The sequence below is a fragment of the Caretta caretta genome, chromosome 3 (assembly GCF_965140235.1).
Source record: "Caretta caretta isolate rCarCar2 chromosome 3, rCarCar1.hap1, whole genome shotgun sequence".
NCBI lineage: Eukaryota > Metazoa > Chordata > Testudines > Cheloniidae > Caretta > Caretta caretta.
The window spans coordinates 126,989,635-127,004,149 of record NC_134208.1 but is presented as its reverse complement, the minus strand read 5'-3'; the positions used below and the strand labels follow the sequence as shown (position 1 = coordinate 127,004,149).

Here is a 14,515-nt window from a genome sequence, read left to right as displayed (position 1 = left end):
TGGTGCAGGTAGTTCAAAAGTGATTAAAGACATAAACAGGTCATGAATAAATACAAATACAATTTATTCTGAGAGATTAAGCTAATTGCAGCAGACAAAATAAAAAGCCTGGCACTTTCAGAACTGAAAAGTCTGGCACTTTTAGAACTGATTTAGACACTTAGCCTATGTCCCATAGGCTGTCAATGAGACTTAAGCTACTAAATGCATACATCACTTAGGATAAAATTTCCAAAAGTGCTTAAGTGTATAATATAGGAATAGTCTATTAAAGAGCCAGATCCTGTTCACCTTATTCATATGAGGAGTTTCATTAATTTCAATTTTAAGGTGTGTTCTATTCAGGTTCCTGTACTGTGCTCATCACTGTGGTATCTGAGCACCTATGAAAAGGAGAAAAGTTGTGTTTTCAGGTGCAATTTGAAAGATAGATGGAGGCTCCAAGATGCAGACAGAATAGGAATTTTGCTTCTGATGGCAAGAGTTACAAAGGAAAAGGCTCTCCTACCAGCAATAAGATTGTAAAAAGGGACAAACTAGCAAAAGGAGTGGGTGCTTGGGGAGCTGGGACCTAGAAAGGGAAAGGAGGTATAGATGTGGTGGCTAAAGTTAAAGACAGACATAAGATGGCTCAGAGGAAGAAAGTAGATTGAAAGGAGTAGAAAGGGCTGAGAATGAAGAGTTGGTTTGAATCTGAAAGTCAGTGTGAAAGTCATAGAACACAAACCAGAAACAAAAATTGTCAAACTCCTTGCAAACTAAAAATGTCAAGTTTCGTACAGCTCTAGTAGAGGAATGGCTGGCTGGCTGGCCACAGCAGAGAGTACATGCACATTTGTCATATCTAATCATTGGTTGAATCTTTGCAATGTCCTTTAAAACACATAGACCAGATACTTGCTAGTTCAGCAGTGGAGAAGAACTTTAATTCCCTCCTCAGATTGTATGGAAAACACATACTTTGAGTCCATCTCTGTCACTCACATTTTGCCTCATCCATTACAAAAAAGATGCCAGCACTTCCAATACTAGCTATTTAGTGGTGATCAGAATTGTTCAGAAACTGTGTTAGGTATGTTAGACGCTTCAGGAATAATGTGCAGAGCCTGTCTGGCCTGCGCTGCAAATCAAGTCAGTTTCTGCTCTGAACTAAAGCAATGTCTTACAATTCCTTACTTCACTGTGGTCTCTGAAAAAGGCAGTCTCTGTTTAGCTAATACCACAGATTTACAGCGTTTATGGCAAGAGGAGATAAGGACTTTAAAGACTGACACATTATCTGAGATCAGTTTATCTTATCAGTTAGATTAATTAACTGGATTTTTAAAAATGTAATCCTTAAAAGAAAATCTGAATTCCCATCAGACAAACCTCCTATGGCCCTGCCATTGGGCCAAGAGCTTGCCCTCGGAGCTGGGGAGGAGCAATAGCATGCAGTCCCCCCACCTGAAAAACCCTCTCCCAGGAGCCTTTGTTATAGTTTTGAGCCTGAGTTTGTTGGGCACGCAGGAGATTCTCCTTCATAAATTGTCCCACATGTTCAAGATTTGTGCATTTGTAGGACCTGCTGTAACATGGTTTGAGACCATGACTACTGCTTTTCCCTGGCATCTTTTAAGGAGGTCCAGGATTCCTCAAGGCTGTTAGCCATATAAAAGTTCAAAAGGTGAGAAGCCTGTTGAGATCCGGGGCACCTCTTCTACTCCAAAGAGGAGATAGCTGAGGGGTGGGGAGACAGGCTTTTCCATAACCCTATCACAGGTGATTTGTTTCCACAATCTTTATTATGACAACTAAAGAAGACCTGAAAGGTGGGCTTTTGAATGTTTTTTTTTAAAAAAGGTGTTTGTTTTCCTGCTTTCTTCGTCTCAGATATATCAGAGCTTTTACATCCTGCCTCTTATGTCATAATTCCACTACTTTGCCAATCACCCTGGCAGGTAGCCTAGACCTGAATTTTTAAGGTTAAAAAAAAGGAGGGTGGGGAGAAAAATAACATATGCTTTAAAAAAAAAATCAGAAAGAAACCAGAGGGAAACAAAAGTGCATTTCTTTTTTCTTTGCAGGACAATTTCAAGGGGATGGTACAGCATTTGTCCTTGAGAAACTCTCACCATAGCTGAATAAAAATTAAGGGCTTGTTTCTGCAGTCTTTACTTAGATTAAATGCCTAATGATTTTAGTGGGAGCTAGGGCTGCAGAATCAGGCCCTAAAATTGTACACCTAAAAATCTGCAGTACATAAAGATACATCTTTTTACAGTAAACGTGATGTTTGTTTCACAGATTCACCCCTTTTGCAAATGGACCAGATGACACCCCAGAAGAGATACTGGCCAGGATTGGCAGCGGGAAGTATGCACTTGCAGGAGGAAACTGGGATTCAGTGTCCGATGCTGCCAAGGTCAGCAGATGAGTCATGTTTTTATCCTGCTTTCCAAAAAGGGGTCATTCTGCAAGACTAAGGTTCTTTTAAGCAAGAGGAGATGAAAGCAGCAGCTGTATTAGTTCCATCAATTCTATTTTAATGAGAACTATGTCAAAATGGTTCTGGGTGACTTATGAATTTGTGTCGCCTATTTCAGGAATGTAAGACATAATGCAGCATCATAACGCAAATAAGTGAAATTTAATATCTAAGTCCAACAAAAAATCCTTTTCAATTTGGTTGAACTTTTCAAAATATAGAGGGCAGCCCAAAACTGCAGATGTCCGGGTTAACTGTGGATCACTGTGTGACCCCCGGAGGTAAACCCTTTAAAAGGCAACCCATAAATAAATATTTTAACATGCACTTAGGTATGTTTGTTGTTATGGTTTTGTATTATTACTAATACTTTTCATTCAAGTATCTCAGTTGACTTTACAGATATTAATTTCTCTCTCACAGTCTTGTGAGGAAGGTAAATATCCTTGAACCAGTTTTACAAATGAGAAAAGTGCAGCACAAATTGATTATGCCAAAATTTTCAGAAATGGCCACTCATTTTGGGTACCCAAATTTGTGATACCTTGGGCCTGGTTTTCAGAGGTGCTGAGCACCCACAGCTCCACTTGACTTCATCTGAAGTAGTGGGCACTCAGCCCCCAGCCCTTTTAAGAATCAGGCCCAAGGTGTGTCTCAAATGGGCCCCCATACCTCCAAGTATTGGTCACTTCTATACATTTTGACCAAAGTGACTTACCCAAAGTCACAAAAGAAGTCTGTGGAAGAGCTGGGATTAGGACAAACCTGTCCTAAATTCTAACCACAGGACCATCTTCATTTCTCTTGTATTCTTTAGAGTTTAAGGCCAGAAGGGACCATTAGATCATCTAATTTGACCTCCTGTATATTACTGGCCATAGAATTTCACCTAGTTACCTCTCTATTGAACCAAATAACTTGTGCTTGACTGAAGCCTATCCTTCTAGCCTTGATTTGAACATGTTAAGAGATGGAGAATCCACCACTTCCCTTGGTAGTTTGTTCCAATGGTTAATCACCCTTAAATTGTTAAAAACGTATGCCTTATTTCCAATTTGAATTTTTCTGGTTTATGTTTCTAGTCATTGGTGGTCCTTATGCCTTTCTCCACTAAATTAAAGAGCCTTTTAGTACCTAGTATTTTCTCTCCATGGAGGTACTTACTGTGACAAAGTTCCTCCTCTGCCTTGGTGGGTCCTGCACTTATTGGTGGATTTGTTCGCTTCAGAGGTTCACAGCAGCCCTCAGTTTGGCCACTTTTGCTAGTGGCTCAAACCTGCCGTTCACTCAGCTAACCTCATTGCTGGCCAGCTTAGGGAAACGGAAGGAGAACAATCCCTGCAGTCTCTGCTGATTCACCTAGTGGGTTGGGGGACAGGCCAGGGACCTTCCCCTCTGGTGGAACCCACAGTCCAGGACCACTCCTCTTGTATCCAATAAGGGGTTGGGGGAAACCCAGGCCCACCCCCTACTCCAGGTTCCAGCCCAGGGCCCTGTGGATTGCAGCTGTCTACAGTGTTTCTTGTAACAGCTGCATGACAGCTACAACTCCCTGGCTACTTCCCCACAGCCTCCTCCCCACACCTTCTTTATCCTCACCACAGGACCTTCTTCCTGATGCCAGATAGCGTTTGTACTCCTCGGTCCTCTAGCAGCACGCCCTCTCGCTCTTAGCTCCTTGCACACCCCTCACTGATTGAAGTGAGGTCCTTTTCCAACCAGATGGCCTGATTAGCCTGCCTGTCTTAATTGCTTCTAGCAGCTTCTTAATTGGCTCCAGGTGTCCTAATTAGCCTGCCTGCCTTAATTGGTTCCAGCAAGTTCCTGATTGTTCTGGAACCACCCCTGTTACCTTACCCAGGGAAAAAGGACCTGCTTAATCTGGAGCTAATATATCTGCCTTCTATTACTCTCCTGTAGCCATCTGGCCCGACCCTGTCACAACATACAAAGAGCATTATTTAGTAACAAATAGAGACAAAATTGTACATTATTTGTATTGAGTGCAATACAAGCCTACATAAAAAATTACAGTGAAAAAAAAAAAAAAAAAAACCACCCCTGTTACCTTACCCAGGGAAAAAGGACCTGCTTAATCTGGAGCTAATATATCTGCCTTCTATCACTCTCCTGTAGCCATCTGGCCTGACCTTGTCACATATACCGCCCCCCTCTGCTCAACACTACAGGGTTGGGCAACTTCAGACATCAGGCAGTGTACCCGAGACAAGCCATCTGCATTGCTATGGTGGCTTCCAGCCCGGTATTGTATGATTAATTGAAAAGGTTGTAGGGACAGGAACCATCTGGTCACCCTTGCGTTCTTCTCTTTATTTTGCTGCATCCACTGGAGGGGTGCATGGTTGGTCACAAGGGTAAACCAGCAGGTAATAACATAGTGTTTCCATGGCCCATTTCACAGCAAGGCACTCTCTCTCAACCACAGCATACTTCTGCTCTCTTGGGAAGAGTTTCCTGCTGAGGTAGAGGATCCAGTGTTCTTCATCTCCAGCCATCTGCGATAGGACATCTCCCAATCCTACTTCAGATGTATCTGTCTGTAAAATGAATTCTTTGTTGAAGTCTGGGGCTATAAGCACAGGGTTACTGCAGAGGGCTGTCCGTAGATCCGTGAATGCTTTCTCTGTGGCATCTGTCCACTTCACCATGTCTGGACCCCGGGCTTTTATCAGGTCGGTCAGGGGACTTGCTCTGGTGGCAAAATGGGGAATAAATCACCGGTAGTACCCCACCACACCCAGGAATGCCCGGACTTGCTTTTTCCGATTCGGCCAGGGACAATTTTGGATAGCCTCCAGTTTGTTTAGTTGGGGCTTGACCATGCCCCTTCCTACAATGTAGCCAAGGTATTTAGCCTCGGCTAGCCCTGTAGAACACTTGGCTGGGTTGGCTGTGAGGCCGGCCCATCTTAGCGTGTCCAGTACCGCTTCCACCTTTTCCAAGTGGGTCTCCCAGTCGGGGGTGTGAATAATCACATCATCCAGGTATGCAGCTGCATAACTGTAGGGGGCCGCAGGAGCTTGTCCATAAGACACTGGAAGGTGGCAGGTGCCCCATGCAGTCCAAAAGGAAGAACAGTATATTGAAACAGACCCTCTGGTGTAGAGAATGCCGTCTTTTCTTCCGCATCTTTGGCAAGGGGAATCTGCCAGTATCCCTTTGTTAAATCAAGGGTGGTCAAAAATCAGGCATTGCCCAAGTGGTCAACTAACTCATCAATGCAGGGTATGGGGTATGCATCAAAACCTAGTGGTGCCATCAGGTTTGGGCACCAACACAATCGGGCTCGACCATTGACTGTGGGACTCTTCGATGACTCCCAGTTCCAACATCCTTTTTACCTCTCCCTTGATCTCCTCCCTTTTTGCCTCTGGGACCCGGTAGGGGCTTAAAGTTACCTTTGCCCCAGGATCTGTGATAATGTGGTGATATGCTTTGGTGGTCTGGCCTGGTTTGGTTGAAACACGTCCTGGTACCAGTTGATCATCTCAGTTACCTCCTTCTTCTGGTTCGGTATCAGATCAGGGGATATCCTGATCTGTTCATGTAAGTTATTTCCCTGGATCAGGGCCTCTTGGGCCACTACACATGCCTCTCACTGTTGCCAAGGTTTCAAGAAGTTAATGTGATAAATCTGTTCTTGTTTCCGGCTGCCGCACCTTGTAGGTTACTTCCCCCACGGGTTCAACCACCTCATAGGGCCTCTGTCATTGGGCCAAAAGCTTGCTTTCTGCCATGGGTACCAACACCATCATGCGATGCCCTGGTTGGAACTGTCAGACTTCTGCCTGGTGATTGTAATGGGTTTGCTGGGTTTCCTGCACCTTTTCCAAATGTTCCCATACAATGGGGTGACCCGGGCTATCCAGTCTCGCATCTGCAATACATGTTCAGTTATATTTCTCCCCTCATTGGGTTCCTCTTCCCAGATCTCTTTGGCGATATCTAGTATGCCACGGGGTGGCACCCATATAATAACTCAAAGGGGGAAAATTCAGTTGAGGCCTGAGGTACCTCCCGGATGGCGAACATAAGGTAAGATATTAGGGTGTTCCAATCCTTCCCATCCCAACTTACCACCTTCCTTATCATAGCCTTGAGGGTTCGGTTAAACCTTTCTACCAGCCCATCGGTCTGCGGATGATAGACTGAAGTTCTCAGGGTATGTATATGGAGCAGGGTATAGAGGTCCTTCATTAGCTTCGACATAAACGGGGTTCCTTGGTCTGTTAATATCTCCTTTGGTAGCCCCACTTGGGCAAAGATCCCCACCAGCTCTTTGGCTATCATCTTAGAGGCCATGTTTCGCAGGGGGACAGCTTCTGGGTAGCGAGTAGCATAGTCCAAAACAAGAAGTATATATTCGTAGCCCTGAGCCGTCTTCTCCAGGGATCCCACTAGGTCCATGGCTATTCGCTCGAAAGGGACCTCTGTGATGGGAAGGGGTACTAAAGGTGCCTTCATGTGAGGATGGGGACTTTGCAGCTGACACTCTGGGCAGGACGCACCATACCTTTGCACTTCTTCATGTAGTCCGGGCCAGAAGAACCATCGTAGGACCCTTGCCATTCTCTACCCCCAAATGCCCCCCAAAAAGATGCCTATGGGCACGTCTTAATACAGCATTCTGGTGTTTTTGAGGTACTAGGATCTGCTGTACCTTCTGCCCCTGTACTGGTGCAACCCGGTACAAGAGATCCTTCTTCATTATGAAGTAGCATCCTGGTCCCTGGGTTTTCCATTCCACGGGGACCGTATCTATTTCAGTCACCTCCTTCCTAATGTTGTAGTACCTTGGGTCTTCAGCCTGGTCCCGTCCAAAATTTTCTCTCCTGGGGCTAATCTGCCGGAGATCTAGGGGACCAGTCTCTGTCACCTCTACTGGATCAGAGGCATTAGGGTGCGGGTCAGACTCGGGTGCTTCTCCCTCGTGGGCGGCCTCCTTTTCAGCTGCTCAGGTCTGCCTACCTGCAAAAGCAACCCTCTGGCTTTGGGTCAGTATTCGGGTTCCCAAGGCCTTAGCTGCCCTTCTTTCCTTTTTCATCTTTCTACCTTACCTGGGAGTGGAGAACAAATCTGGGGATATTTCAGAGAAGATTCAGGGTTGACAGTTTACTGTGGATGTCTCACTAACTTCAGGGTTTCCCCCTTTCTCCAATCCCCCCTACTGGCAGTAAGTCTCCAAACCCTGGAAAGTCCCTCCCTATGAGCACCAGGTATGGGAGTTTAGGGACTACACCTGCTGCTACCTCCGTAGTATTGCCCTGGATTTCAATTTTTACCAGGATGGTGGGGAAATAACTAACTGTCCCATGGATTCATGTCACCCCTGTGCGCTTTGCTTGCAGCAGCTGACTACACTTCACAAGCTTCCCTGAAATAAGCATGATAGCACTCTCCGAATCAACTACTGCCATGGTTTCTGCCCCATTTAGTTTTACTAGTCTGGTGTACATATGCGGGGTTAGTGCAACCCCCACCAGATGGATTAGGGAGCATGGGTCTGCCCAGTTCCCCAGGTTACATTGCATAGGCTTCTCGGCATTGGGACACTGTGAAGCTGTGTGTCTCCACTCCCCGCAGGTGTAACATCCGTATGGGGCCCTAGGCATTCCTTGGTCTCTCTGTTTGGGCAGTCTAATGACACTATCCTCTTCCCCTCAGTGCTCCGACTCTTTGTGGTCGCCGATGGGCCTTCAGCCTCTCTCTTTTTCCACCTGGGCCCTCCTAGGGGCCCAGTCACCCGAGCTGTGCGGCTTGGTGCTGCTAGTTTAACCCGGGGTGCCTCTTCCTTAAGTGTTCGGGGCAGTTCCCTTGCCATCCTTCGCCCTCTACCAGTGCGACAACCTCGTCGTAGGTGGAGGGTTCATTCTGGCTTACCCAGGCACGAAAGTCTGGTGGGAGTCCCCTCATATATTGGTCGATCACCAGAACCTCTAGTATCTCTTCCGGACTCTAGGACTCAGTTTGAAACCACTTTTGTGCGAGATGGATGAGTCATATAATTGGGACCGCGGGGTTTTGTTTTCCTGGTACCTCCACTCATGATATTGCTGGGCCCGCACTGCGGTCTTGACCGCAGATCTGGCCAGGATCTCTGCTTTTAGCTAAGGGTAGTCTGCTGCATCTTCTTCAGGCAGATCATAGTCGGCCTTCTGGGCCTCCCCACACAGGAATGGGGAGAGGATGCCAGACCACTGATCTCAGGGCCAAGCCTCCCACAGGGCTGTCCTCTCAAATGCCAGGAGGTACGCCTCTATGTCATCCTCCCATGTCATTTTCTGCAGCCAATTGCTGGCCCGTATGATGTGTGTCCCATCCTAGCCAAGATTCAGCTCTGTAAGGGCCTTTACCTGGTTTACCAGTTCCCACAACATAGCCCCATCTTGAGCAGCCTGGTCTATTAACAAGCGATTAGTCTCCTGCTGCAGCCTCACTGCCTCCTGTTGGGTGGCTGCTGGACACGAGTAGCCATGGCTTGTATCAGTGCCCGCATTACGTCATCCACTGTGGTGAAAAAATAAACCCTCACCTTTTTAAAAAACGAAACAAAAAACAAACAAAAAAAACAACACACCCTCCTTCTTCCTCTGCACTGTGCACGCCAAATCCCACCCCGGACACCAGTTGTGACAAAGTTCCTCCTCTGCCTTGGTGGGTCCTGTGCTTATTGGTGGATTTGCTCGCCTCAGAGGTTCACAGCAGCCCTCAGTTTGGCCACTTTTGCTAGTGCCTCAAACCTGCCATTCACTCTGCTAACCTCATCCCTGGCCAGCATAGGGAAATGGAAGGAGAACAGTCCCCACAGTCTCTGCTGATCCAACTAGTGGGTCGGGGGACAGGCCAGGGACCTTCCCTCCCCCTGCAATGTTCCTCTCTCTTTTGTTTACCCCCTCTTTTCCCTCCCCCACAGTTGGCAGTCTTTGGAGGAAACTCTCTCCAGGCCACCACCCACAGGCCTGTGTTTGGATCTTGTTCCTCCACTTCTTTTGCAGTGGGGGTGGGGAGGAGAAAGAGATCTGGCTGGAACAAGGACCAGTCTCTCAGGCAGTCCTTGAGAATCAGCTCTAAGGACTCAGTCCCACAGAGTCTATTGCCCCCTCAAGGGGTTTACCTTCTACCCCTCTTCCTGGTGCATATTGTTTACCATCAGTCAGGACAGCTATGAGATCAGTATGTCTTGTAGTTATCTCCTCCTTGGCTGGATTTCTTGTCACCAGCCATCCCTGGGCAGAGCAACTTATTCCTGTTTCCCCCCTTTAAGCTCCTCCCCCTCCAGGCACAGCAAGCCTTGTAGGCATGGAATGGGCCCAGAGGAACTAGTTAGCGTCCTGCACACCAGGGTGAGCATGTCCTTTCACACTGCACTCTCCATCATTCACCAATGTGTGTGTCATCTGTTAATTTGATCAGTAGTGATTTTATATTTAATGCTAGATCATTGAAGGAAATGTTGAATAGTTCCAGACCTTGAACCAATATCTGCAGAACCCCACTAGAAATACTCCCGTTTCAATGGTTCCCCATTGACAACTTTGAGTTGTCAGACAGTTCTTGATCCACTTAACTCAGGTCTGAAGAAGAGCTCTGTGTAAGCTCGAAAGCTTGTCTCTCTCACCAACAGAAGTTGGTTCAATCAAAGATATTAACGCGCTTGCCTTGTCTCTCTAGTATCCTGGGACCAACACAGCTACAGCAACGCTGCATACAAACCTTATTGTAACAATTAGTTGGGACCAAACAGGTTAAACTGAACTCAAATCAATAATTAAACTAGAGGCTTTTTAATTAAAAAAATGTTTTTCATGCTTGTCAGCAATGTGGGAATCATATAATTCAGTATAATAAAGGTGGCTGGGTGTAGTTCGTGAACATTCTCAAGCTGGTGACTTATGGTAACATTTTCAGAAGTGCCTCAGTGACCAAGGAATCTAACTTCCCCTTTCAAAAATGACTTAGGAGCCTTTAATATCCCAGTTTTCCTGTAGGAAACTATATTTTCCCCTAATTTCTTTGTTTGTTGATTTTGGTTAGTTTTGTTTTCTCATTGTTAGAGAAATAACTAGTTCATCTCATCTGTGCAGGCCAATTGTCAAATGATGTTTTAATAGGATGTCCAAGTTTCATATTAATGTGTTCAGATGGGCTCTTAGGTGCTTAAATGTCAGTATGAAATTTGGTTTTACTTCTGAAAGTTACAAGGGACTATAAAGGCTTGGATGCACTGCCCTGTCTATTTAAATACTGCTGATGAAGCTACCATGAGTAAGGGGAAAATCTAAGTAAAAATATTTCCAATCAGACTCTGAAAACCTCAATTGACGGTTTTTACATTTCTCCCCCCACCCCCTTTTCCTTCTCCTTCAACCGCAGGATATTGTGTCCAAGATGCTTCATGTAGATCCTCATCAGCGCCTAACAGCAGTCCAAGTGCTAAGACACCCATGGATAGTGAACAGGGAATATCTATCTCAAAATCAACTCAGCAGACAGGATGTTCACCTGGTGAAGGTACACAGCATCTTTTTCCTGAGAACTGTAACTTCCCGAGTAACAGTGAAAAGATAGGATTTGCATTAGCAACTTGGAGATACAGGAAATTAGGGGGTTATTTTCAAATGAGCCCAAGATAAATATAGTATTACATTAAATGTAAAGCTTTTACACACATCATCATCTACTAGTTGTTATAACTTCCTTCTGCGTTGTAATTAACTAGCTCAAGTGTGTGTGTGTGTGTGTATGTGTACACGTGTACCAGTACCCCTTGTGGGGTGGAATTGGAACCAGTCTGCCAGGGCCTATACTACTAACAGCTACTGGAGAGTCTCCTTTCACTTGGTGGTAGGAACTAGGAAAGGGAGGGGAGTAATGAAAGAACTTATTTTAAGCCAAGAATTTCTCTTATTTTACAGGGTGCAATGGCAGCCACATACTTTGCTTTAAACAGAACACCTCAGGCACCAAGACTGGAGCCTGTATTGTCCTCCAATCTGGCTCAGAGGAGGGGCATGAAAAGACTTACCTCAACAAGGTTATAGCAGACCCCAAAAATGCCTCACTGAAACCCACAGTTTGTTATTCAAGAGGTTCATCTTTATTACTCAGTTAACAGAACTTTGGACAACTTGCACATGAAGTCACCAGAATCAGCAGAAGTCCAGCATAAAGGCAAAGTTATCCTTTACTGTTTTATATTTTACATTCAGGCCAGAATCCTGAATCAGCAACTTCTCCAAGATGTGCCAATTGCCCTATTTCCTTATTGATTTAAAGCCAAATAAAATAGATTCCCTCCCAACCCCAAGTACTATTTTCGAATCCTTAAGATGTGCCGAGATCACTTTTTTAAAGCACTTTTCACAGTGAAAGCAAGCAGTTTGGTTTAAAAGTTTTCCACTATGCCAGCATCTGCATCATGGTGAATTGGCTCAACCAGTCAGCAGTATACATCTACTGATCATCAACTGCACTGAAGCCCGTCTCAAAGGAACTGAAGGTTGGGGAGACATGGTGCCAAATACCAGACTATAAAAAATGCTGTACAAAGTGAAGAAGAAAGATCTGTCGCTGATCAACACTTCTTCTGATTCTGAGAAATCTTGTGAACTCTTCCACTCTCATCTGATGTTGAATAAGGTATGGAACAGTGACAGTCCCTTTAAGAGCAGATGTCACGAGCCCTAACATATCAAGGTTTGGCAGAGAACTCTTGGAACTGCAGTCTCCAAAAGGGATTGTTAGGTCTTATGTGAATGAGGAGGTCAGATGTCTGACCAAGACTATATGAGTAGGAGCCTGTGGCTCAGAGAGAAGGTATTCCCTAGGTTTGACTTCTCCATAGTAGCTGGCTTGACAAAACAAGCTGAGGATGGCTGGTGGAACAGATCCAGGAAAAGACCTGGGACAGACCTACAGACAGCACACAGAAAGACCCCAAGGAGGGTTATTGACAGAAGGAAGTCACTTGGACAAGATTGTGGAGGGGGGTGTTAAAGTCAGTTGAAACTCACAGTTAGGGTGGCCAGACTTGATCTTCCAGGAAGGGTTGCAGGAAGTTCCCCTTTTTATAACTGTGCCAACCAGACTAGTGGATTGTTGAGCCCAGGAGGGGCTAAATGGACTGTCATTCTTGTTCCCCCAGGCCTTTTCCACCAACCCTCCTCAGTTTGTTTGCACAGGCCTGCTACTCTGGAGAGATCAACCCTATCTCCATCAACTTCCTGTCCCCTCCACTGCCTTCCTTATATAATCTTGGCTTGTCACCTGACACACACTCCCATAGATGCGTGACACTCAACAGTTCCTCCCTGGGAAATGTACTCTCCAGGTTCCCTGCTTTTAAAGGGCCAAACCTTCTATTATGCCTGGGCTCACAGTACTTTCCCCTAAAGGAGCCACCTGAGTCTTACAAGGTATTTAAATAATAATGTTATTATTCATAATAATAAAGGATACTGTCCTATTGAAATAAAAATCAACCATACTCTGCTATCTGGGTTTTCCAGGTGTGGGAAAAGAACTTCACCGGAAAAGTCTTAGGAATTGCAAAAGATGATTTGTTTTACTGATTTCAAAAGAAAATGGGCAAGGTTTGTATTGCTGGACTTAAGACTTTTTTTATTCCCTTTCTTATCCATGTTGGCTCTTGATGGTCACAAGTTGGCCAGGGTTGTTATTTATAGTGCTTTTCTTAATTTGTTTTTCAAGTGAATTTCATCACCTCACAGGCTTTGCAGAAGCAGACAATATACTATGTTGGCTTTTATTTTCTGTTGCAAAAGGTTAAAAGAAAAAAATGTGAACATGGAGCTTTGTATCCTAGAAGTGGTGTTTATTATGCTGTGCATCTCGATACTCAACTGGAATCAGCAGATTCAGACTCTTCGCAGCAGTATGTCCAGGGGAACAAGGAGTTGCATTAACTACAGCAATGCACTTTCTAGGATTACATTTTCCAGTGTTGCTCTGAATTGTTTGTATTAGTCGATTTTAAAATTTATAATTAATCTTAATAATTTAAACCAATATTTAATGTTCTGTTTTATGTGCTGTGCACACGGGACTGCATCAAAGCAGCTCTCCTTTAAACTGTATTTTTTTTTTAAGAATAAAACAATGCTGTGAAACATCACAAGGTGAATGAATTGGCTCAAATTTGTGTCCTTGTTCATGTGTATATAATATATAAATACATATGGTCCTGACTCTCTGGTCTGGCCAAGCTCTGCTTGGGACAGGACTGGGCATATAGGTTTTATGCCACCTTTATGGTCCCCTTATTAGAAGTCAGAGTAGCCCCAACCACCCAGCTGTTAGCCTCAAGAGGCTAGTCCAGCAGTTGGGGATCATGAGGCCATAAGGATGCCCTGGTGACGCACACTTTTCTCTGGGAATGCCTCCTAGAATAGGCATATGAAGGGGAGGGGGGTGCAGAGTCACTTTAGCAGCTGTACACCACCCAGGGATTTTGCATACATGTGGGAAATATGAGGGGACTGATCTGCTGGGTCTCCACCTGCTTGAGTAGACTCAAGAAGGCAGCCCTACATGTGCAAATGTATTGTGTATGAAGAGACTGAGTATATTGTATACAGTTTGTCTCCCCTAATATTTCCTGTTGATCATGCAGTGGGGTAATTTTCCTCTCTATTCAGACTAAATTGAAACAGCAGTTTTTAAAATCCCATCCCCTTTTGACATTTTGGTTTTTTAAATCGTAACACTGCAGTGGGCCTTCCCTACTGCTTTATATGAGCCCTGCTTTGGGTACTACTTAGGGGTGTGATTCTGATCTCAAAATACATGAGAATAGTACTCTAACCCACAAATTACCCCAGGCTACATGTGCACAGAATGAAAGAATAAATGTTAGCTTGCACTAATTATTTTGCTTTATAAACTTAGAAATTGTGTTTAATGATGTTTGCCTATTAGGGTCTGTGTATCCAAAAATACATAAATCCCATTTTCTCCAGGCTAATGCAGTCAGTGTTTGAAGTGATAGTAGAGGAGCTTTCTCATCAA

General features: G+C 44.9%; 1 protein-coding gene across 6 annotated transcripts in view; it reads left to right on the top strand.

The window, feature by feature from the left end:
- RPS6KA2 (ribosomal protein S6 kinase A2) overlaps window positions 1-13,625 on the top strand; it is a 483,898-nt gene extending 470,273 nt beyond the window's left edge. For all 6 annotated transcript variants that reach the window (XM_048844025.2, XM_048844028.2, XM_048844024.2 and 3 more), the window contains 3 exons: window positions 2,287-2,404; window positions 10,862-10,999; window positions 11,404-13,625. In XM_048844025.2, coding sequence (XP_048699982.1) covers window positions 2,287-2,404; window positions 10,862-10,999; window positions 11,404-11,529 — 382 coding nt within the window. In that variant the 3' untranslated portion in view covers window positions 11,530-13,625. The remainder of the gene's footprint in view (window positions 1-2,286; window positions 2,405-10,861; window positions 11,000-11,403) is intronic.
- Window positions 13,626-14,515: the final 890 nt, after the last annotated feature.